Source organism: Heterocephalus glaber, unplaced genomic scaffold (assembly GCF_053883595.1).
Source record: "Heterocephalus glaber isolate CG9 unplaced genomic scaffold, H.glaber_assembly_v1.0 deba00001451, whole genome shotgun sequence".
NCBI classification, from domain to species: Eukaryota; Metazoa; Chordata; class Mammalia; order Rodentia; family Bathyergidae; genus Heterocephalus; species Heterocephalus glaber.
Window position 1 is genome coordinate 2,455,030 of NW_028258301.1, and position 24,296 is coordinate 2,479,325.

Here is a 24,296-nt window from a genome sequence, read left to right on the forward strand (position 1 = left end):
TAAACACATCTTTGCCCTCCCTCTCACAACTGCGATATAATAGTCGAGATTCTAGCACAGTAACCTGGATATTGCAGGGACCAGTGCTTTGAAATGCAGAATGGTTGATCCTCCGAAACAGACAGTGCCTGATCTTCGCCTGCATCTTTCTTCTTTTTAAAATTAAATATTGCCAAAGAGATGCTGTTTTATTGCTTGATATTGTGCATTAGTGCCCTGGATTTCCAAGTTTAGTTTCAGTCAACACTGTCGGCTGCACTTATAGGGAACTCTGCATGTTGGGTTTCTTAGTCTGTTCGGCACATGTGTGTTTGGTTTGAAAGAGCATTTAAATTAAATCAGTGAGATAGTGATGTAAATCACTAATCTCTTTCCCAAAGTCTAAATGTTCTATTGCAGTGTTCTTGAGAGAAATAGGCATTTTAAAGATTTAGCCATTGCTATTGTTTGGTTAGAAATATGCTGATTTAAAAGTGGACCGCTCTCTTGTTCCGGTGTCTCATTAAATGTAGTTGCTGAGATACGATGAAGCAGAATTAGAGGTTGACATCCCTCTGTCTGTTCAGCTAGTGAGCGCCTAAGAAGAGCAGCTCTGAATTTATTAGTGCTGCCAGGTTTACCATCCTTTCCCTGAAGCAACAGATTCTTGGTTCATTTACTAAAACTGATTTTCAAAACACTGTCATTGCCATTTTTGCCCAGGTAGTTGGGGAACTGTAGTTAATATTACCATTCACATTTCTTTCGTCAAACAAGCTAGAACCTATGCTTGATATCGCATAGGTTCAAAGGATGCAAAGAAAACTGAAAGAGGCCCAGTCCTGGCCCTTGAGAGACTTAGCCTAGAGGGGAAACTGGTAAACAATTATAATACTAATAGGAAGAGGTAGAGGACCTGGAAAGGAAGCTCTTAACTCAGTCTGAGGGAATCAGGGAAGATTGCATAAAGGCATTTGCTTTGAGCCTTAAGGATAAGTCGAATTTACTAGATAAGTATACATCAGTGTATCTGATTACTAACTTCCTAGAAGCCCAGCTACTGTTATCTGCAGACATCAACATAGATGAAGGAACCCTCAGTCTTTTTGTTCACCATTTTATCGCCTGTGCTTCCTGCTGGGCCTAACACAATGAGTATTTCAACAAATGCATGTTGAATAAATGAATGAATGAATTAACACAGAGAATCAGGGTGGAATCAGCTGAACTATTTATACCCAGGAGTCCTGTTCTTATTCCCATTACATGCTGTCTCTGAAGCTCAGAAGCACTGATGTTATAAGCAGTCTGCAGTCTGGCATCTTCACATTGTGTGAAAGCTCCCACATGCCTTGACTACAGTGTGGTTCATTTCCCTGCTAATACTTTAATATCAGAGAAAGAATACCAGACTTGGATTCAGACAATCTAGGTTCCAGTCCCAGCTGTATTTCTTACAAATTAGCTGTAGAATTTAGGACAAGTCAGTTTCCTCATATTTGAATGAGGTTAAGAGTACTATTTTAAAGACTTCCAGAGATAATGTAGGTAATAGTTGCAAAAGTAGCTAAGGGCATGTCCCATAATAGTAGATGCTTTGGGAATCTAAATCTACCTATCTACCTCTAGCCATCTATTTAATGATTAATTTTCTATTATTATAATTTGGATCCTTGATCAGGATAGTTCCATGCATCAGACTTAATTAATCTTTCATCAGCATGAGCCTTGTATTTTTCTGTGTCTTTTGTTTAAAAAGCCCACATAGTGAATTTTTATTTACTATCATCACACCTTTATTTAATATGAAGGGAAAGATCCTAAAACTTCCTTGAAATTTTCCTTTGACAGAATTTCACAGATTGGTTTGTATATTGTTGTGCCATAAAATTTTATCTTTCCTTTTCCTCATAATTGTGACCATTTTAAACTCAGCTCTTCTATAAGGTACCAACAAGAAGTTAGTCAACAAGAATTTAGGTCCTTTTATTATGGTCTTAAAGGCAACATGCTACAAACTATCTTGCTCAATTTTAGTTTTTTGTTTCAGTTACTTTATTGAGTATCCAGCCATGACAGAGGATACTTCTAAAGAGAGTAGATGTCATTTCTTGAAGGCAAATTTTCATCGAGGGAAAAAGAAAAGAATTTTCCATGTGAGAAACCACAACAGACAGTTTCTGAAACATAAATTAGATTGCCTGTTTTTTTGTTTTGTTTTTTTCTTGGTACCGGAGATCGAACCCAGGTCCTTGTGCTTGCGCAGCAAGCAGTGAAACCACTGAGCTAAATCCCCAGCCCCTGAAACATAAATTAGAAAGAATTCACATGGACTGAATATTTTTCTGTCTTTTCAAAAGGCAATTAAGTGTTATATGCTCATAAATAAGGACTTTAACATGAGAACATGTTAAGGACTTTGAAATTAGCTGTGGAACTAAACCAAACCTTCATTTCATAACTCTTCCTTTCAAGTAGAATAGACTATTCAGTGTCTGATGAAAAACATTAAAAATATATAAAAGGGACTTGGCCATCCAGTTTTAATGAGTATTTTCTTTCTCTCTATAGTTGAATAGTGCAGAGGTTATAATTTTTCATAACATAAAAGCTTGTGTTAAATGGTAACACAATGGTAAATCCACTTTAAAGAAAATGCAATTCTGTTATCATTTCTGTTCAAAATTGCCTTATACATGTTAACGGAAATATGAAATGGGATGGCAGATATAATTATCCTAGCCTCTTTAGAGTATAAAGAGGCAAAATTTATTCCTACTAGTAGATGCTTTAGGAACTCCAAATGTGAGGTACTCTTAGAGAATAGCATTTAACTTTTGTCTTTGCTATTCATGTACACTGATTATGCCTCTACAAAATTCAAGAAGTCTTACATTAGTGGCTATTTTAATTGATCCATGTTTTCTTATCTTTTCAGAGAAAGCTTCTTGCTATCTACCTCCATCACGATGAAAGTGTACTAACCAACGTATTCTGCTCACAAATGCTTTGTGCTGAATCCATTGTTTCTTATCTGAGTCAAAATTTTATAACCTGGGCTTGGGATCTGACAAAGGACGCCAACAGAGCAAGGTAATACTTTTGTTCACAAGTTAAAAGTTGGGCTTCTGCTTACAAAATTTTTTCTTAAATCATCATGTTTGGCTTCTTGTTATCATAAACATTTTTCATCCTCAGCATTAAATTATCTTCCATTATATTTCGTGAGATGAAAGCTATTTGTTATAGCTAATACATGCAGTTATTTACCATTGTGAAAATATACCTTAACTTGAAACAGACTCTTCTTAAATTAAAAAATCACCTGAAAACAAAATTATATTTTATTAATTTTTTTTGCTGTAAGGCATAGTCCATTTCTAGTATGTTGTAGGTTGTTCTAAAAAAAACCATTGTTTTTATGATGTTCATAAAAGGCAAAGCAAATTAATATATAATCCTAGTAATAAGTTTATTTTTTTAATAACATCAGTGAAGAAGGCAGGACATCTTGTGTCAGTCCAGCGGACTGGTAATAGCTTAACTCTAGCATATGCTAATTGATGTAGTCGCTTTATTGCACACATTCTTTGCACACAGCCAGCAGTGCATCCATATTCTCAATAGGAAAAATATCTCTTTCCTACTTTCAGTAAAAGTTTTAGTTAGTTAATCATATCTGTGAGTGATGAGTTTTTCTTTTCTATTTTGCCTGAGTTTCCCATCTGAAATATATTTTCATTGTGTATAATTACACAAGTGACCATAACATCCCATGATGGTACTTTGGGTGTGTTAACACAGTCATAGTCACAGTCTACTGGCTTCTAAACAAGGGGATTAAATTAATTCATTTCAAGGAGTCCTATTATAGTTATGTAATTTAGGCAATTTTAGAACAATTAGAAATCATCTGATTTGTCTTTTATTCATTCTATGCTCACTGAATTTTTGATCATCATTCATACTTTGTTTTATGCAATCTGAATCTGAACAGAAAGATGATTCTTCCCTAAATGTGAGGCAAAAGAATGTTGAAGCAATTTCTTCATCTAATACTTCATTTCTTTAAGCAAATTGTTAGGAAATTTCCTAGGATGACTTCGTTCTGCCTTGGAAATGTTCCCTGTTATACATAAATAAAGAACCTTTAGCACCTGTATTTGTTTAAATTAAATCAGGTTATTATTCACACTCAGTTAAAGGTGATGAAAAGCAGTGCCAAAAACAGATAGAAATGCAGCATCGAAGGTCTTTCATGAAGCAAAATACATAGACTGGAGACTTGGCTAAATCTTTGCCATTCACTGGCAGTAAGGAATCTCCTCCTTTCCTTTTATCCACAACTTGATGGAGAAGGAAACACTATTTCTAAACCATCTGTAGTGGCTAAGTTCAGCAGGCTACCTGCTGTTATTTTGTTCTATCCTCCATTTAATTCCTTAGTTCCTTTTATTTTACAATGACAAAAAATTGCAGTGTAGTTTCTTTTGAAAAACAGTGTTTGAGGGGTTTTTTTTATGACTGGCAATCAACAGCCATGTAATTGCTTTGTTATGTTTTACTAAAGAAGTCTGTTAAGTACCACAACTTTGATACACTAGTAATAAGAGTTTGCAGGTTACAGAGACACCTGTGGTGACCAAAGCGACAGAAGCTGCTTATTAGAAAGAGCCTGTACAGCTGTGTCCTATTAACTCCTTATGACACTTTTTTAAAAACACTAAATAAAGGCCTTGTTTAAGGCTTTAGAGCTATTTTCAATGAGGTGCAGGACTATGAAGTATGATAGGATATTTCAGTCTACATTTTTAAAATACCATTATTAAATGTCATAAAAATAAAAAGACGTGATATTAAAAACTGGAAATAGAAACATCTAGGAATTCAGTTTAACAAACAGGAATTACAAATGGGGCATTGAAGAGAAAGAATGGAAAAATTTCTAGGATTTAAGATAATTGGCATTCAGAATCTAATTCTGTTCATATTTCAAATTTAAAACTATTTTAACTTATGTGCCACTTCTCTAAATTAAAGTAAAAAATGATATAGTTACTTTTGTTGTAAAGTTGCATCATTATCATTGTTAAGGCAAATGAAAAAAAAAACCTGTTTTACAAAAGATAAAATTTAATTAGAATGGCATATTCCCAAAAGGGAGTAAAAGTGGGATTCGTGTGATATATGAAACTGTAAGAGAATTACTTAATTAGGCTGATTTATTTCCTTCAAAAAGTATTTAGTTTAGCCACAATTTTCCTACCTCCTATCATGGATTTAAATATCATTTAAATAAAATTGTCTGATTGATTTTCCTGCTGATCTTTCTTGGATTTTTATGCCACCTATCATAGATTTAAATGTCATTTAAATAAAATTGATTGATTTTTCTGCTGACCTTTCTTGGATTTTTATGGCACATTTATCCAAAGGTGTTTTACCATGAAAACTGATTGCATCATTTTATGCTTTTAACTTTGACTAACAAAACCTGAAACTTTCATTTTCAGTTCAGTAGAAGCCTGCTTACACAAATATTTATTGATCAGTGATCTGCATATTAAAAGTTGTTATGCTGCATTTGAATATTAGTAGAGAGCTGAAATAGGGCATACTAATATGTGAAATACAGAAGAGATTTCTAGGCATCAGAAGTAAGATTATTGCCATGGGTTTTTTTTTTAACTGTTTCTTTATGACACATGTAAAAGTTTAATAAATTACTAGTGGCTAGTTTTTTGGTCCCTCTAGCTCAGATGAATCATATAAATCTAGAGAATCTCAGGCCTGTGAGCTATTTAGCCTTTATGCTTCTTTAGTTGCTTTCTAGGTCTCCGACTTGATCCTGAAGATTGATGTCCAAGACAGGAAGGAACTTGCTGAACAAATTATATTTTTGCTTAAGCAATATTATGCCTAAGCCTATAGAAACATTAGGCTCCAATCACAATGTAACTTTGAGTCTCTCTTGAGTGATGGATATTGAACTAAGTAAATACATTGGTAAAGTTACTAGAATATGAGTGTTACTTGCTAATAATAAGTTAAATATCCTGATTTCTCACAAACTAAAACAAAAAAGAAATTTTCCATAGACTGTCGTAGATCCTGTGATGTTGATCATTTATATTTTCTACTTCTAAAATGAATCTCATAACTTCTTTCTAAATTGAATACTTAGATTGACCAACCCATGTCTATATAAAATTTCTAGATTGATTGTGGAACATTCCAAATATGAACTAAGACATCAAACTTAATGTCTTAATGATTAGTGTCTGTCTTCTTCCTTACTGAATTGTGAACTCCTAGAAGGACATTTATTTTGTCTCATTAAATAAGGTACTTTAAAAAATTCTAGGAGAAAAAATGTTAATGGAGGTCGAGAGGGAGAGAAGAGGGATAAAAAAGATTTAAGATTTGTTATGTACATCTACCAACTCCCCCAAGGAATGTAATCATATACTGCAAACATACACTAATAAAAAAATAAAAATGAAAAAATTCTAGGAGTAAGAAGCTCAGTAAGTATTAGCCAATAAATGTATGTATCCAATTCCATCTAAGAATGTTGCTTATAATAATAGTATTGCATATTTAAATGGGCTTTATTTCTTGGAAAATTCTGTAGTCTTGTTGACAGCCATGTCTAGTTTGATATCAAGACTCTTTTTTTGGTACCAGGGATCAAACTCAGGACCTTGTGCTTGTGAGGCAGGCGGTGGAACCACTGAGCTAAATCCCCGTCTAAGACTTTTTTTTTTTTTGAGATGGGGTCTCACTATGTACTTCAGATTACTCTTGAACTCACTGTGTAGCCCAGTGTGTCCTTGAATTCACAGTGATCCACCTGCCTCAGCCTCCGAGTGCTGGGATCACAGGTGTGTGCCACCAGTCCCAGCTTCAGGATCATTGTTTCTTAAAGCAATAGGTAGAAAGCCACTGGTAGTCTTGATAGGTGCTAGGTATAATTTCTTAACTGTCCATTTGACCAGTGATCCTGATAGATATATAATAGGTTGTATCTGTAAATGAAAGAGGTAAAAAGAAATAGCTAATAGTAAACAAGGAGTTTCTGCAAAATGTCTTCTGGATGTCACTAAAAAATATCTTATGCAAAATATGTATTTCTTCATGTTTTTTCATTGAGTAAATACTGAAAATTTGATATGAACCGGGAATGATGCTATGAACTTGGGATATAAAGTTGAACAAGACATAATCCTAACCCTGAAAACATTCATTGTCTAGTGACAAATGAGCAAGACAAAGAGCTAATATATAATATAAGATATGTACATGCTTCTTAGGAGTGAATTTCATAGTGACTTGCTGTACCTGAGGGGGTCAAAAAAGGACTTGAAAGAAATAATGCACAGAAAGGTGAAATTAGAATTTAACCCTACCTGAAGATTTTTGTATTAGTATTCATAGTCTATTAGGTTTCAGATTTTTCTATGTTTTATAAAAGGATAGTGGTATTTAAAGCATCATAATTATTATCTGGAATGAAGGGTCAGTGGTTGAGATAATTGTAAAGGAGAGAAAGAAGAGAGGGAGCTGGCCAGCTAGTGTAATCATGTATGGTCTGAACCAGATTAAAGTCACTCAACTGAGATGGGCAGATTCAAAGAAATTTTGTTAATAATTCATCCCAATTCTGGCATATGCTCATAAGTAGGCAGTGAGCAGAGATCAAATGTCTTTTTTGGATATAGAAATCCATCATGTATTTAACTAGTACAATAAAAATATTTTGAGTACAGTGTATTCTTAGTGAATTAGGTCTTAGCTATGAAAGAATAATTTCTTAAAATTCTGGAAAAATATCACTTTCATAAAGCCTTGCCTTTTTCCATCCTTCCCTTGCCTCAGTCCCTTTTCCTGTGTCAAAATGCACTTTCTATATATTTCCATAATACCCCTATACTGTACTAGTTTGTATTAGTAGCACTTATTACATTATATGATTATTGTGTATCTGCCTGTTAGATTGTCCTAGAGGGTGCTGTGTCTATAATCTCATTGCTTTACACAGTTTCTTTTAAAAAGTGTTGTATTGGTAATAAATAGTCTCTAATAGTCTTACTAAAAAATAACAGAAAAGAGAAAATCAGCTTGGGTAATAGCATGAACATGGGAAATGTTGCTACAATTCTCCCAGCTGTGTCATTGTCTTCTGGAGCCACTGCTACCGATAGGACTAATAAAACTAAAGTGTTCATTCTGTACAGGTGGATGCCTTGTTTTCTGCTGGCCTTGTAGAGCCTCAAAACATGATGGCCTGTGTTCATGTGTCCCATATATACACAGGCCATCTGGAAAGGGACTTGGATTTCCACCTACATAAGTTCTAGCGGTTCCACAGTTTGTTCTTCACCAGGACTCTGTGATATCCCAGCAGCAAGTGGCCTCCCAAATTGGGCCATTCTGGATGGTACTGAAATTTCTGCAATGGTAATGGCATTGATTAAAGTAAACATGTCCATGGGACTAGAGTGCTAGACTGGCTACATGGTGAGATACACTGAGCTGTTAGGCACATTTCATTTGGGCAGCATTGGATAAAAAATACCATATTATAAGCACCAGTATAATAAGAGTTTGTTTCGCTTTATTAAAGTTATTTGGACACCTACTGGGTATATGGGAACATTGGTACAAGTGCCCTCTATGCTGAGTGGGTTTGTGGCTGAAGTTACTTATCAAGGAAATCACAATATTAACCAGTAGTAAGTGGATTCATGAACATCTCTTATTCTGACCAGGAAGGTCCACAAGGCAAATATAGGTGTTGGTATAGATTATCTAATTCTAGAAACTTAAAATCAAACATTGAATTTGACTAAATGCCAACTGGGTAATCAGCCAGTCAGGAATACTGAAGAATTAGTTGCTTATATGTAAGTTCCTGAGGTGAAAATGTTTCACACATCAGTAATATGCTACAGTGTTAACTCAGGCATTGCACAGTATTTCTAAGCAGTGTTCAGAGTAACTTCAAACAGTTCCCTGGGAATTGCTGGTAGTGCCTAGGTTACACAGATCGCACATAACGTGTAGAACATTGTGTTAAATTTTTTGTACACAGGATATAGTGATGGAACCAGTAGTCACAGAAATTCTACTGCCTGTGAATATTAGCTTTTTAACTTAGTGCCCTTGGGTGTGGTATTTCAAGTCACTATAAACTCCCAGTGCTGCCCTGTGCTACCATGATAGGTACTTGTTAGTCTTAATATTCAAATAATAGTTTTCCACATTACTTAATCTTTGGCGAGAGTTAATTGACTTAAAGCAATTATTATCAGTAGGCTGTCTTCCTCTGTACTTTCCGTCTCAGTAATTAGCCATGCTCACAGTGGCTTACCCTTAATTCTAAACTACTTCATGGTTCATGTTGGCTGAAGCCTAGCTGACCATGTTACTTTAACCCTACACTTCCATTCGATCCAGCAAATACAGCCCAGGTGTGAGGTCTGCATGGAGACATAAGAAGTGCTAATTTCCAGCTGCTACCCCAAGAGCAAATATGGATTCCTCAGAGGTAGCTGATAAAACAGATGAACACCTTGTGGTCAGGGTACTAAGACTTCCAAAGAGCCTTCATGCCAGATTTCCCCCAAAACTTCTTTATTCCTTTAATGCAACATTTTCCTTCCAGTACTTTTAAAGGAAGTGTATTGCCATCCTAAACATCCCAGGTCAAGGGCTTAATTAATGCTTTAAAATAAAGGTTCCAAAACACCAGGAGAGTTTGTCATTTTCTCCCTGGTTTGTTTTGTGAAGAGGGAGGAGAGAAGGTGAGGAGGAACCCCTCCTGTTCCATGATTACATCCTACCCACTCATTTTCTCCTTTTCTCTTCTGCTTTTGATTTTTAGTGGCGGTCTTAACAGAATGTCAAGATCAATTTGCAGCATGGTTTAACTCAAGGTTTGCGTTCTGCCAGCAGCAATTGTCCCTGCAAACAATGCCGTGTGTTCTTGTAACTTCAGAAGCTTTTAGAAGGATCATGGCAAGGGCAGCATCTAATGACTTTTATTAGTGTAGGGTTTCAAAATGGGCTCAGTAATTGTTCATATCTCTTTGTCAGCAAGTCATAATTACTGCTCAGCATTGTCCAGAAGTGCACTTGTGAATAGTTTCCTAATAGTACTAAAAGGAAGGAAAAGGGGGAAGGGATAAAAGGTGATGACCTTTTAGGATTGAGAACAAGACAGTCTCTATGTAGATTATGGCTAAACTGTGTATAATACATTCTTCACTCTTTTTAAAACAGATTATCCTTTTTAAAATGTCCTTTGAAAACATTTAAAATCACCAGTTTACAAGCCTGTATATATGGACTTGGACACTTCCCACACTAGTATCTAGTCCTAAGATCATAACTGCCTGATGGTACATGTATTACATCTGATTCAAAGCATTAGTGGGAAAGGAGAATCCTGGTTTTCCCCTGTTAATCTGATTAATGCTCTTTGGGAAATACACATTTAACTCAGATACAGTTGTCAATATACAGTCTTTATGAAACTACTATTAGAAAAGAATAGTTTACAAAGGTGATACTGACAAACCAGTCCAAAAGAACATTAGAAAATTTTACCAAATCTTTTTCTCTCATGTACTAGACATTTCTTATTACTGTACCAGTATTGGTGTTCTCCTTGGTCTTTCACCTAATCATTCATGCTTTGAATATTCTTGATACCTTGATTATGAGAGCCACGAATTAAAAGAACTATTGCCTTCTCAAGACATTTGAAGTCTGAGTCATGGCACCTTTGTGTTCTCTTGCTGAATCCTTTCCTATCCTGTGATCCTTTGTCATATACTCATGTACAGTTATATACAAATATTCACTTTTAATAGCTACTTATCATGTGTTTTGGGACCCATACAGATTCCAAAACTCTGGTTGCCCCAGGCAGTTGATCTAGTGTTACAAAATGTAAGTTATCGGGCTGAGGATTTAGCTCAGTTGCACCACACCTGCCTCACAAGCACAAAATCCTGAGTTCGAGCCCCAGTACCCCCCAAAAAAAGTTATCTAATGAAACAAATTCTAAAAATAAGACATTTCTAGGATGAAATATCTTAAAGAATGTATAGTATATATATTTTTTATCATGGGTTTTGCTTTTCTTCTTGCCTGAAATTGAAAAGATCTCAAAAGATTGTTCTTAAATGCTCTGTCATTGTTAATAATTTTTGTATTCATGGTTGTTTCTGAAGAATTTTTACTAGTCATATCACCTATGCCATTTGAATTGGTAGCACATTTCTTCTTTTTCATAAGTAATGGCAGTAAAATTATAAAAGAAACATGTTAGTTTGGTCATACATGTAGAAACTGACTTCTCTGACATCTCCAGTATTTCTCTGTCAGTCTGAATAGACACTCTTAGAAGTTTTAGCGTCCAACAAGCTCACTGATCTACTCTGTCAAATATTACCACCAAAAAAATGGAAAATTTTCTATTTTTCTGGATTTGGGGAATAAAGGAAAACCTTACTTCTTATGTGTTTAGATTAACTCATTGAGGAATAGAATTGGTGTCCTTTCCTGAAACATAGGTTTATAGGAACATGGTAGCATTAGGGTAATAGAGAAGAATGATGATGTTGTATGGTTGACAGATAAAGGGATAACTATAGAGTTTTTTTTAAAGCATTTGTCAGTTTAATTTTTTAATCATTAAATAAGTTTATTCGTACAATTTAAATATACATAATGATCACATTCATCATATGGAATTTGTACCTGTACGTGATACATCTTGATTTCATACTTTTTCCCATTCTTCTCCCTTCTACCCCCTTTCCTCTTATTTATAAGAGCTTTATTTCCATTTTATCTTTATTTTTTCCTTTTTTTTCCCCCTTCCTTCCTTTCCCTCTCCACCCTCCCTCGCGCCCCTTCCCATTTGAACATTTTCTTCAGTGCTCACTTCGGCAGCACATATACTAAAATTGAACATTTTCTTCATATTTCACAATATCTGTTATACATTTTGGTCCTTATTTACACTTTCAGTTTCTCAAACCAGAGAAACAATGTGATATTTACACATGTGTCCAATTTATTTCACTAAAGTATGGTCTCTAGGTGCTATAACCTTTCAAGTTTATCTTTCTCTATGATCTGGAAATACTCCATTGTATAAAAAAAAAAACACATTTTCTTTTCTTTTTTTTTTTTCATTAAGTTTATTGGTACATTTTAGGTATAAAATACAGTTACATTCATCATTGGGATCTTGTACCATTACATGAGTATCTTGGTTCTTATTTTTTTCCTCTTCCCCTGCCTTCCCTTCACCCCCTCCACCCTTCCCTATTGGCAAAGATTTTGTTTCCATTTTTTTCCTTTTCTCATATTTTTTCTTTTCCCTTCTTTCCTTTCCCCTACCCCTCCCACTTCCCCTGCTCCTTTAGACCTTTTTTTACTATTACACAATATCAATTATACATTTAAAAAATTACAATATCAAGATCTAGGAGACATTACCACAGATTTTACAGAATTTAAAAGGATATAGAAAGCCTATTACAAAAATCGTTTTTGAGATAAATTTGACAACTTCTAAGAAGTACCTTGGAAGACAAATTAATGACACTAACTCTGGAGGAAATATAAAATTTGAATAGCACCTATTAAAGAAAGTATATTCCTAGCTTGAAAACCTACCTGTATGACAACAGCAGGCTCATACGCATTTTAACTGTTAAATTATATCAAACAATTAAAGCAGAAAAGAGAAGGAACACTTCTCCCCACATTTTAGGAACTCAACATTGTGCTAATCCTAAAACTAGATAAAGATAATAGAAGAAAAAAGTATGAACATAGCTAGAAATTTGTTTAACAAAACAAACTGTTAGAAGTCAGATCTGGCAGTATGTAGAAAGTGGTTTTATTATAGGAATGGCAGTGTTGGTTCACCATTGGAAGATCCATCCCCAAAAGTCATCATTTTAACAGAGGGAAGGAAAAAGCCACATGATCCTGTCACTAGTTGGAGAAAAAGTATTGGACTAAATTCTGCAGCTGTTCATGGTAAAAGTATCAGGAGACTAGAAGTAGAACAAAACCTTCTCAACAGATTAAAGACATGTACTCCATAGTTCCAGTGAGAACGCCTTATATGAATGGAGAAGATATAATGCTTTCTTGTTAAGGTGGGGAACAAGGGCAGATATGCTTACTCTTCATCTGTCCATTAAACTTTGCAACATAGGCCCAAACCAAAATAGTCTGGCAATAAAATGACACAATTAGGATAGGATTGGCACCACAGAAGCAAAATCTTTATATGTAGATGAAATGATCATCTACAGAGAAAATACTAAGAAAACTCTAAGAGCCCCCAGAACTTGTATTTGAATTTAGCAGCATTAGAAAACAAAAGGTATATATATAAATTACCTGGCAGGGGAGATACCATGATCACATTTTTTTTATCCATTCATCGATTGATGGGCATTTATCCTGTTTCCAAGATTTATCTATTAAAAACTGTTCAGCGATGAACATGGGTGTGCATATATCACTGCGGAATGATGGTTTTAATTCTTTCAGGAAGATACTAAGAAGGGGAATAGCTGGGTCAAATGGAACCTGTAGTCCTGGTTTTTTGAGGAATCTCCACACTGATTTCACAGTGATTGCACCAGTCTACATTCCCAACAGTGGTGGTTTCCTTTTACCCCACAGCCTTGCCAGCATTTGTAATTGGTTGATTTCTTCATAATAGCCTTTTTTTTTTTTCTGGAATGAGATTGAATCTCAGCATTGTTTTAATTTGCATCTCTTGAATGACTGATGATGTTGAACATTTTTTCACATATTTATTTGCCATTTGTACTTTTTCATCTGAGAAGTATGTATTCATCTCAGATGCCCATTTTTGGATTGGGTCTTTAAATTTGAGGTGTTTGATTTTTTTTCAGTTCTTTATATTCTAGATATCAATCTTTTATCTGAGGAACAACTGGTAAAAAAAATTTCCCTATTGCTTGTCTTCACTCTGTTGGTTTTGCTGTACAAAAGCTTTTTAATAAGATGAGATCACAGTTATTGATTCTTTGTAATTTTCCTCATGTGATTGAGGTTCTGTTCATAAAGTTTTTGCCTACACCTAATGTCTTCAAGAGTTCCCCCTATTCTCTCTTCCAGCACATTTAATGTTTCTGTTTTAATATTTATATATTTGATCCATTTTGATTTTAGTTTAGTGCATAGTGAGAGACATGGGTCTACTTTTAGTCTTTGGCCTGTAGAAAGTGCCTTTTTCCAGCATCATTTATTAAAGAGGCTATCTTCCTTCCAGTGAAGGTGTTTGCTCCTTTGTTGAAGATAAAGTGGCTGACTATGTTTCTGCCTCTTCCATTCTGTTCCATTGATTCTTGGGTCTTTTTTGTTTTGTTTTGTTTTTTTGCCAGTACCATGCTGTTTTTATCACAGTAACTTTGTAGTATAATTTCAGGTCACGGATTGTGATACCCTGCCTTGCCTTTGTTGCCCAGAATTGTTTTTGCTCTTCTAGGTCTCTTCTGGTTCCAAATGAATTTTAGGGATGTTTTCTGTAGTTCTGTGAGGTATGCTATTGGCATTTTGACTGGGATTGCATTAAATCTATGTAACAGTTTTGGGAGTATGGCCATTTTCACTATGTTGGTTCTTCCTACCCAAGAGCAAGGGACATCTTTCCATTTTCTGATATCCTCTTTGATCTCCTTTTTCAGAGTACTATAATTTTCAATGTAAAGCTCTTTTACTTCCTTTGTTAGATTGATTCCTAAATATTTCTTTCTTTTTCTTTTTTTTGATGCCATTATGAAAGGTGTGGTTTCCTTAATTTGTCTCTCAGTGAGTTTTTTGTTTGTGTACAGGAATGCTATTGATTTTTGACTGTTGACTTTGTATCCAGCTACATGACTAAATTTGGTTATTAAATCTAGAAGTCTTTTGGTGGAGTTTTTGAGGTCTTCTGTATAGAGTATCCTGTCATCACAAATAATGATAATTTAACTTCTTTCTTTCCCATCTTTATTCCTTTTCTTTCTTCTCTTCCCTTCTCTCCTCTTCTCTTCTCTTCTCTAATTGCTCTGGCTAATGTTTCCAGAACTGTATTGAACAGGACTGGTGATACTGGACGTCCTTGTCTTGCTCCTGATTTTAGAGTGAAAGCTTTCAGTTTTTGTCCATTTAGTATGATGTTGGCTGTTGGTTAGTCACAGATGGCTTTTAAGTCTCAATTTCTGCTCCAATATTTATAATTTCCTCCCTCATACGAGCTTTGGGCTTGATTTGTTCTTCTTTTTCTAGAAGTTTGATGTGAGAGTTCACTGCTAAAAATTTCCCTGGTTGGACTGCTTTCATTGCATACCATAAGTTCCAGTGTGTGGTGTCAGCATTATCATTTAATTCTGGAAAATGTCTAATTTTTTTTAACTTCATTGTGACCCATTGTTTGTTCAGGAGGGTGTTATTTAATTTCCATGTGTTTATGAAGTTTTTGTGGGTTTTTTGACATTGATTTCACTGCACTATGATCTGATAATATGCATGGGATAATTTCAATTCCTTTGCATTTACTTAAGCATGTTCTGTGAGCTAGTATGTGGTCTGTTTTGGAGAACAACCCATGTGCAGCTAGAAAAATGTATTTCTGATATTGTGGGGTAGAACACTGTAGACATCTACTAAGTCCATTTGTTCATAGATTTGGTTTAGTTTTGATATTTCTTTGTTGATTTTGTTTTTCTAGTTAATCTATTTGTAACAATGCTGTATTGAAGTTCCCCATTACAATTGTGTTACTGCTTATTTGATTTTCCATGTGCATTAATTTTTTTTATAAAGTTGGGTGCATCAGTATTTGGTGCATATATATTTATGCTTGTTAGCTCTTCTTCTTGGCTTTTTCTCTTAACAAGTATGTAGTGACCTTCTTTGTCTCTTTCAATCAGTCTTGGCTTGAAGTTCACTTTGTCTGCAAATGAATAGCTACCCCTACTTTTTTCTGGGTTCTTATCACATGACATTATTTTCCATCCTTTAACTTTCAGTCTGTGAATTTCTTTTTGAATTAAATATGTTTTCTGTATGCAGCATAATATTGGATCTTGTTTCTTGATCTATTCTGCCAGTTTGTTTCTTTTGATTGGTGAATTGAGACCATTTACATTGATGGTTATTATTGATATGTACTGACTTATCCTTGTCATGTTATTTTCCTTTTGTTGGTTTCTGTCTTTTCTCTCTGTTTAATTGCTTGCCTTGCCTGGTAGCTTCTATTGGTGTTCTTGGTATTGTGATCTTCATTATGTCTTTTTAAAATACCTTTCAGAACATTTTGTAGAGCTGGTTTGGTGGTCATGAATTTCTTCAGTTGTTCTTTGTCATAGAAATACTTTATTTCTTTGTTGATTCTGAAAGATAGTTTTGCAGGATGCATCAATCTAGGCTGGAGATTGTTTTCTTTCAGGACTTGAAATACTTCACTGCAAGCTCTCCTTAATCTAAGGGTTTGTGAAGAGTCTGCTGTGATTCTGATGGGCTTTCCTTTATAGATGATTTGTTTCTTTTCTCTCTAACAGCTTTTAATATTCTGTAGTATGCTGAATTTCTAGGATCTTGATTATTACATGTGTTGATGTAGATTTATTTTGTTCACAGCTGATTGGAGTTCTATATGCCTCATTATCTATGTCCAATTCTTTTTCCATGCTTGGGAAGTTTTCTGCCATTACTTCTGTGAACAGGTTTTTTATGTCTTTTTCACTGACTGCTTTTTCATTGACTCCAATCTATCTTATGCTGTTCTTCTTTGTATCATTTTGCAGCTGTAGAATTGGTTTTTCATGGTCCCTTGCTGTTTTTAAGAGATCTTTCTTTTTGTGATCACTAACCACAATCCTGTCTTATAGGTCTGATATTCTAATTTAACTTTTGTTTATTGGCTTTGCAAGCTTTCAATGGAATTTTTAATTTCCTGGATATCTGTCTGAATCTGTTTCATGTATTCCATTTCTTTCCAGTGTTGAGCATTCATGGTTCCCATTATTTTCCTAAGCTTTTCTATTTTTTTAATCTATGTCTGCTCTAGATTTGCTGAGCAAGTCTTTCATTATGATCATCATCTCTTTTTTACCTGAGAGATTATTTTTTCTGATTTTTCTCTATAGCCTCATTCATCTGTTTATTTACTTCTACTGCTATCATTTTAGAAAATTCCAGTGTGGCAGGGCTCTGATTTCCTCTATCTTGTTGTCCCCAGGATTTGTCCCAGGTCGGCTGGAGGTCTGGGATTGCGTTTTGCTTCTGTGTCTTGTCATTCTCTATTTTCAAATTTTAATTTGTTTTCTGTGTTGATGCTTGTAAGTTTCTTGTGTGAGGTAGCTTTATCAGTAGTATTGAAGCTTCCCTAGGAAATGTCTGTTCCTCAGAGATGTCTTTTAGGTGTAGCTGGCTCTTGGTCTTTGGTTTTTTGTGTCTGTCCCAAGATTCTACCTTCCCAATTTATTAGGGATGAGAAGTTTGCTATCTATTTGGCTTAGCTCCCAGTCCTTTGGTACCTGGACCATGGTGATGATTATTATGATCCCAGACAGTCACAGTGTTGTCATACAAGAGTGAGCAACTGATTACAGCATGTATGGAATTTTGGCTAAAGTAGTACAATTAGCAATAAGAATATCATCAAGCACAGCCTAAAAACTGACAAACTATGGTAAGTACTAATTTGCTGCCTATAACCATAGAGTAAGATCTATAGTTATAAAACAACATCCAACATAAGCCAGGAACTTGTATGCAGTGAGTTTCCCCTTGTACAGTGATTTTACCCAGTTTTTTTATGTCGTCTGCACTCTCTCCTCTTTCTTCATTGACTCCAATCAGTCTTATGTTATTCTTCTTTGCATTGTCTAGCAGCTGGTGGATTGATTTCTCATGTTTCTTTACAATTTTAAAGCAATTTTTCTTTTCCTGGACACTAATTGCAATCTTTTCTTCTATATCTGAAATTCTATCCTCACATTGGTTCATTCTGCTATGCAGACTTTTGATGGAGTTTTTAATCTCCTGGAAATCTGTTTGCATCTGTTTTATGGATTCCATTTGTTTCCTATGTTGGGATTCCATCATGTTCCTCACATCTTCTATTTTTTTTATCTGTGTCCTCTCTAGATTTATTAATCATGTCTTACACCATAAGCAAAATCTTTGCTTTTATCTGAGTAATTATTTGTGATTTCATTCTTCCCAGATCCTCTTTTGTTGCCAGTTCAGAGAGTCCAGGTGGTTGAGTATCAGATTGTCCCATCTCGTTTCCCTTTGGGGTTGCTGTAGGTGATCCAGAAGTCTGTTTTTGAGGCTTGTTTATGTGTCTTCTCATTTCCACGGGGGGGGGGGCTTCTGGCACACACGCGCGGCTCACCTTCTCTGCCCTAGGAGCTTGGGATGGAGGCGAGGGAGCTTCCTTCTGGGTGCTGGGACCAGCTCACCTTCTCTGCCCTGGGAGCTTGGGATGGCAGCAGGGGAGCTTCCTTCCGTGTTCTTCTCCATTCATATAAGGCATTCTCGCTGGAAGTATGGAGTACATGTCTTTAATCTATTGAGAAATTTCTGTTCTACTTCTAGTCTCCTGATAGCTTTTAACATGAACAGCTGTAGAATTTAGTCCAGTACTTTTTCTCCAAAAGTGACAGGATCATATGGCTTTTTCCTTTCCTCTGTTAAAATGATGACTTTTGGGGATGGATCTTCCAATGCTGAACCAACACTACCATCCCTATAATAAAAGCACTCTCTGCATACTGCAAGATCTGACTTCTAATAGTTTGTTTTGTTAAATTTCTAGCTATATTCATACTTTTTTCTTCTATTATCTTTATCCAGTTTTAGGATTAGCACAATGTTGAGTTCCGAAAATGAGGGGAAAAGTGTTCCTTTTTTCTGCTTTAATTGTTTGATATAATTTATCAGTTAAAATGTATATGAACCTGCTGTTGTCATATAGGTAGGTTTTCAAGCTAGGAATATACTTTCTTTAATAGGTGCTATTCAAATTTTATATTTCCTCCAGAGTTAGTTTCATTAATTTGTCTTCCAAGGTACTTCTTAGAAGTTGTCAAATTTATTTCAAAAAAGATTTTTGTAATATGCTTTCTATATCCTTTTAAATTCTGTAAAATCTGTGGTAATGTCTCCTAGATCTTGATATTGTAATTTTTTAAATGTATAATTGATATTGTGTAATAGGAAGAAAAGGTCTAAAGGTGCAGTGGAAGTGGGAGGGGTAGGGGAAAGGAAAAAAGGGAAAAGAAAAAGTATGAGAAAAGGAAAAAAAATGGAAACAAAATCTTTGCCAATAGGGAAGGGTGGGGAAAGGAAGGGGAAAAAAATAAGAACCAAGATACTCATGTAATGGTACAAGATCCCAATGATGAATGTAACTGTATTTTATACCTAAAATGTACCAATAAACTTAATGGGGGGAAAAAAAAAGAATGTGAATGAGCTTTGAATTTACTCAAAAATTCAAATTCTTGTTATGCCACTAAATATTATAATGGTTGAGCAAGTTACATAAACTAAGATGTAGTTTCTATATTATAAAATGGAGATAAAACCATGTTCCTCAAAGAGTTATTAGAATTATGTGATAGAATTGATTTGAAAGAATAAGTACTCAGTGCATTTCTTTGTATGTATATATTTTATTTCTTTATCCTAGATATTTGAAAATGTTGACAGGACAAAGCCAAGTGGTTAACTATTCGTTTGTTTTTTAATTTTTTTTTATATATTAATTGGTACATTTTAGGTATACAGTACATTTACATTTATCTTTGGGTGTTTGTACCTGAACATGATGTATCTTAGTTCTTATTTTTTTCCCCATTACCTATGTGCCCTTCACCCCCACCATCCTTCCCTATTTACATAGATTTTGTTTCTTTTATTTTTTCTTTATCATAATTTTTCCTTTCCTTCCCTTTCCCCTTCCCCTCCAGCCACCCCTCCACCTTTGGACCTTTTCCTATTTCAAATTATCAATTATTTGTTTTAATCATTTTCATCCTTATTTACACTTTCAGTTTCTCACACTACAGATACTATTGGTATTTACACATGTGTGTCCTATTTATTTCACTTGAGTATGGCTTCAATATGCATCCATTTAGCTATAAATGACTCTAGTTTCTCATTCTTTATGGCTGAGTAGCACTCCATTTTATAAAAAAAAAAAAACAACACATCTTCTTTATCCAGTTTCCAGTTGATGGGCACTTGGGCTGTTTCCAATCCTTAGCTGTTACAAATTGTGCCACTATAAACATAGGTGCACATATATCGCTGTGGTATGATTCTTTTAATTCTTTGGGGAAGATACCCAGTAGGGGAATAGCTGGATCAAATGGGACCTCTAGTCCTAGTTCTTTGAGGTATCTCCATACCTATTTCCACAGTGGTTGCGCCAGTCTGCACTCCCACGAACAGTGGAGAAGGGTTCCTTTCTCCCCATACCCCCGCCAGCATTTGTTATTGGTTGATTTCTTGATAGCAGCCATTCTTTGTGGGGTGAGGTGGAATGTCAGTGTTGTTTTCATCTGCATCTCTCAAATGACCAGTGATGCTGAACATTTTTTCATATATTTGTTTGCTGCTTTTATTTCTTTGTCTGAGAAATGTCTGATCATTCGGATGCCCATTTTTGAATTGGGTCTTTGAATTTGGGGGGTCTGATTTTTTTCAATTCTTTATATATTCTAGATAGTAGTCCTTTGTCTGAGGTACAGCTGCTAAAAATTTCTTCCCATATTGTAGGTTGTCTCTTAGCTCTGTTGGTAGTTTCTCTTGCAGTGCAGAATCATTTTAATAAGATGAGATCCCAGTTGTTGATTCTTTGTGCTAGTTCCCGTGCTACTGAAGTTTTGTTCATAAAGTCTTTTTCTATGCCAGTGTCATTAAGAGTTCTACCTAACTTATCTTCCAGCAAGTTTACTGTTTCTGTCTTGATATTTAGCTCTTTAATCCACTTCGATCTTAGTTTAGTGCACGGTGATAGGTATGGGTCCAGTTTTAATCTTTGGCAGGTTGAAATCCAGTTTTTCCAGCACCATTTATTGAACAGGCTATCTTTTCTCCAGTGAGGGCGATGGGCTCCTTTGTCAAAGATGAGGTGGCTGAGTATGTCTGGAGTTGTTTCTGTATCTTCTAATCTATTCCACTGATTCTCGGGTCTGTTTCTTTGCCAGTACCATGCTGTTTTTATCACAGTAGCTTTGTAGTATACATTCAAAAAGTTGGGGATTGTGATGCCCCCAGCCATGTCTCTGTTGCCCAGAATTGCTTTTGCTATTCTAGGTTTCTTCTGCTTACAAATGAATTTTTGGATAGTTTTCTCTAGTTCTGTGAAGTATATTGTTAGAATTTCAATTGGTATTGCATTAAATCTATATAGTAGTTTTGGAAGTATGGCCATTTTCACTGTGTTGATTCTTCCTACCCAGGAACAAGGGATATCTTTCCATTTTCTTATATCCTCTTCGATCTCCTTCTTCAGAGTGCTATAGTTTTCAGTGTAGAGGTCTTTTGCTTTCTTTGTTAGACTGATTCCTAGATATTTCATTTTTTTTAGATGCTATTGTAAAAGGAATTATTTCCTGAATTTCTCTCTCAATAGGTCTGCTATTTGCGTATAAGAAGGCTATTGTCTTGTGAGTGTTGACCTTATATCCAGCTACTCTACTGAATCTGTCAATTAGGTCTAGAAGTCTTTTGGTAGAGTTTTTTGGGTCTTCTATGTAAAGTATCATATCATCAGCAAATAATGACAGTTTAACTTCTTCCTTTCCTATCTTTATTCCTTTTATGTCTTTCTCTTGTCTAATTGCTGTGGCTAATGTTTCCAGAACAATATTGAACAGGAGCGGTGATAGAAGACCACTCAGTTTTATAGCACTGTGGAATTTCCTGGTAACAAATGAACTTACTTAATTTATAAGTAAGTTTATAAATTTATATTTCTGAATCTTATCCTGAAAGATCCCTTGAAACATCTCCTCTTGTCTCTCTGAAGTCTAGATAATCTAAGCTTATGGAATGTTCATGAGTTCACAGTTTAGTAAGCTCATTCTTGACTAGTGTCAGGCAGACAGTGTGTTCTTTCTTTCTTTCTTTTTTGGTACTGGGAATTGAACCCAGAGTCTTCACATTAAGCTACCTCCCCAGTCCTTTTCTATTTTAGGACAGGGTCTTTCTAAGTTAGTTGCCCAGGCTGGTCTCAAACCTGTGGCCCTCCTACCTCCATCTCTCATCTCAGAGTGCTGAAATAACAGGGGTGGGCCACCATGCCCAGATAGGCATGATGTGGTTTTAATGACCTATCTTGCCTCTTATTCATCAGTGCTGTATCCTGAATACTCATAAACCATTTGTCTAAGCAACTTTATTCTAGATTTTGTAAGACTGAGGACCAACTTACTGATATGTGCTTTCTGAAAAATCAAGGTATTTAAGTATTTCTCAGATTATAACCATTTCATCATCGTTCATTGTAGTTTTCACTGACCTGTTCATTCTACCATCCATCTATCCAAAAGAGTATTTATACACACTATGTACAAAATTACACAGCTTGATTTGGGAAAATAATCTTCCTCTTTTGTTTTTCTCCTGCATATACATCTTGTTTTGTATTTAGCTTTTACAGTTTTCCTACTTTAAAAATGTGTGTACTCTGTATACAGGAGTAAATATAATGTAAAACAAGAAAATGACATCATATGAAAGCTGATTAACAGTATTAAATAGAGGAGTATTCATAAACACTTGGGTTGACTTAACTTTTGTGCCAAAACACTAAATTTTGGCTCTGTAATTCTGTCAGTTAAAGGAGAAAAAGAGAATGTCATCACCATATACTCACTCATCTGCCCATTCAGTGTCTATTGTGTTTCTCTTATGCACCAGGTACTATGCACTAGAGTTTATAGTTTATTATTCAAGTTTTCATTGTCTGATATGTAGAAGTCTAATAGGTTCATCTGAAGATTTCCTGACACCAAACTGAAGGGTTAATTTTGCTGCTTGATTTTTCTATTTGAGCATCATTGAGAAAACTAATAGACAAGATTATCTTCTGTTGTTTTGCAGAAAACAGATTATTTAAAATAGATGTTGTTTCTATTAATCCATTGTAAAAACAAAGGACTTTGGATTAAATCTTTGTTCAGTAGTGGTAATTCTTTAGGGCACTTACATGACATGCTCTTCAAATATTTCTTTTTTCTTTTTTTTTTGGTACCGGGGATTGAACTCAGGTCCTTGCACTTGCGCAGCAGGCGGCAAAACCGCTGAGCTAAATCCCTGGCTCCTCAAATATTTCTTTTTTGATGATCTAACTCATAGTAAGTACAGAACTTGGCAGAAAAGCCTACATACAGTAGTTAGCATGTTTATTTGACCCTCTTGTCAACTATTAGCTGTCTCAGGTGAGTCTTTATTCAGTACTGTACTAAAATTTATTCTTGCTTATGCTTTGATGAGTGACTAGTTTGTGCTGTTGGTCTTTTTTTTTTTTTTTTTGAAGACTTTTTTCCTGTGTATGAAATTTGTACTAAGGCTCTACTACATTGTTTTTACAGTGATATTTCTTTTCAAATACATAAGCAAATAACATATAAATGTTAGAGATCGAAGAGAAACAAACTCAGATAAAATTATATTGAAATATTTCATATAATCACCAAGTCTCCAAATTTGACAGCCTGAAAAAAACAACAGAACACAACCACATAATGTGTGTGTGTGTGTGTGTGTGTGTGTATGTGTATGTGTGTGTGTGTGTGTTGGAGGGGGAGAGGTGTTCAAATCTCTACCTTAAAATTGGCCATTATCTCTTATGATGGTGCTGATGCATACTCAAGTTTATAGCAATAAACTTATTTTAGGAAACATTATTCACCATATTTTTAATTTGTGGAAAGGGAAAGCCAACTGTGAAGCACAGAAAAGAGAGGAAAAAGAATAGTATTTATTAATTTGAAGGCTGATTCCAAAATTAGGTCCCATTTTCTTCATTTTATAGATTAAAAAACTGAGGCTCAGCTCAGAGTAAGTTATCAAAGAAGCTAGTAAGCGACAATATCAGATTTGTTGACTCCAGTGTCTTAGTTCTTGACTATGCTGCATGCAGTAATTCCTAGTTTCTCTAATATGTTAATATTTCTTATATTTTACACCTTTTCTGAATCAGTGGCTGGTGACAGAATGAAATCATATAAAAACTGCAGTTT

At 35.0% G+C, this 24,296-nt stretch overlaps 1 protein-coding gene across 6 annotated transcripts in view; it reads left to right on the forward strand.

The window, feature by feature from the left end:
- Positions 1 to 24,296, forward strand: part of Faf1 (Fas associated factor 1) — a 481,980-nt gene that overhangs the window by 346,527 nt on the left and 111,157 nt on the right. For all 6 annotated transcript variants that reach the window (XM_004869274.3, XM_087214744.1, XM_021247907.2 and 3 more), the window contains one exon: positions 2,918 to 3,072. In XM_004869274.3, coding sequence (XP_004869331.1) covers positions 2,918 to 3,072 — 155 coding nt within the window. The remainder of the gene's footprint in view (positions 1 to 2,917; positions 3,073 to 24,296) is intronic.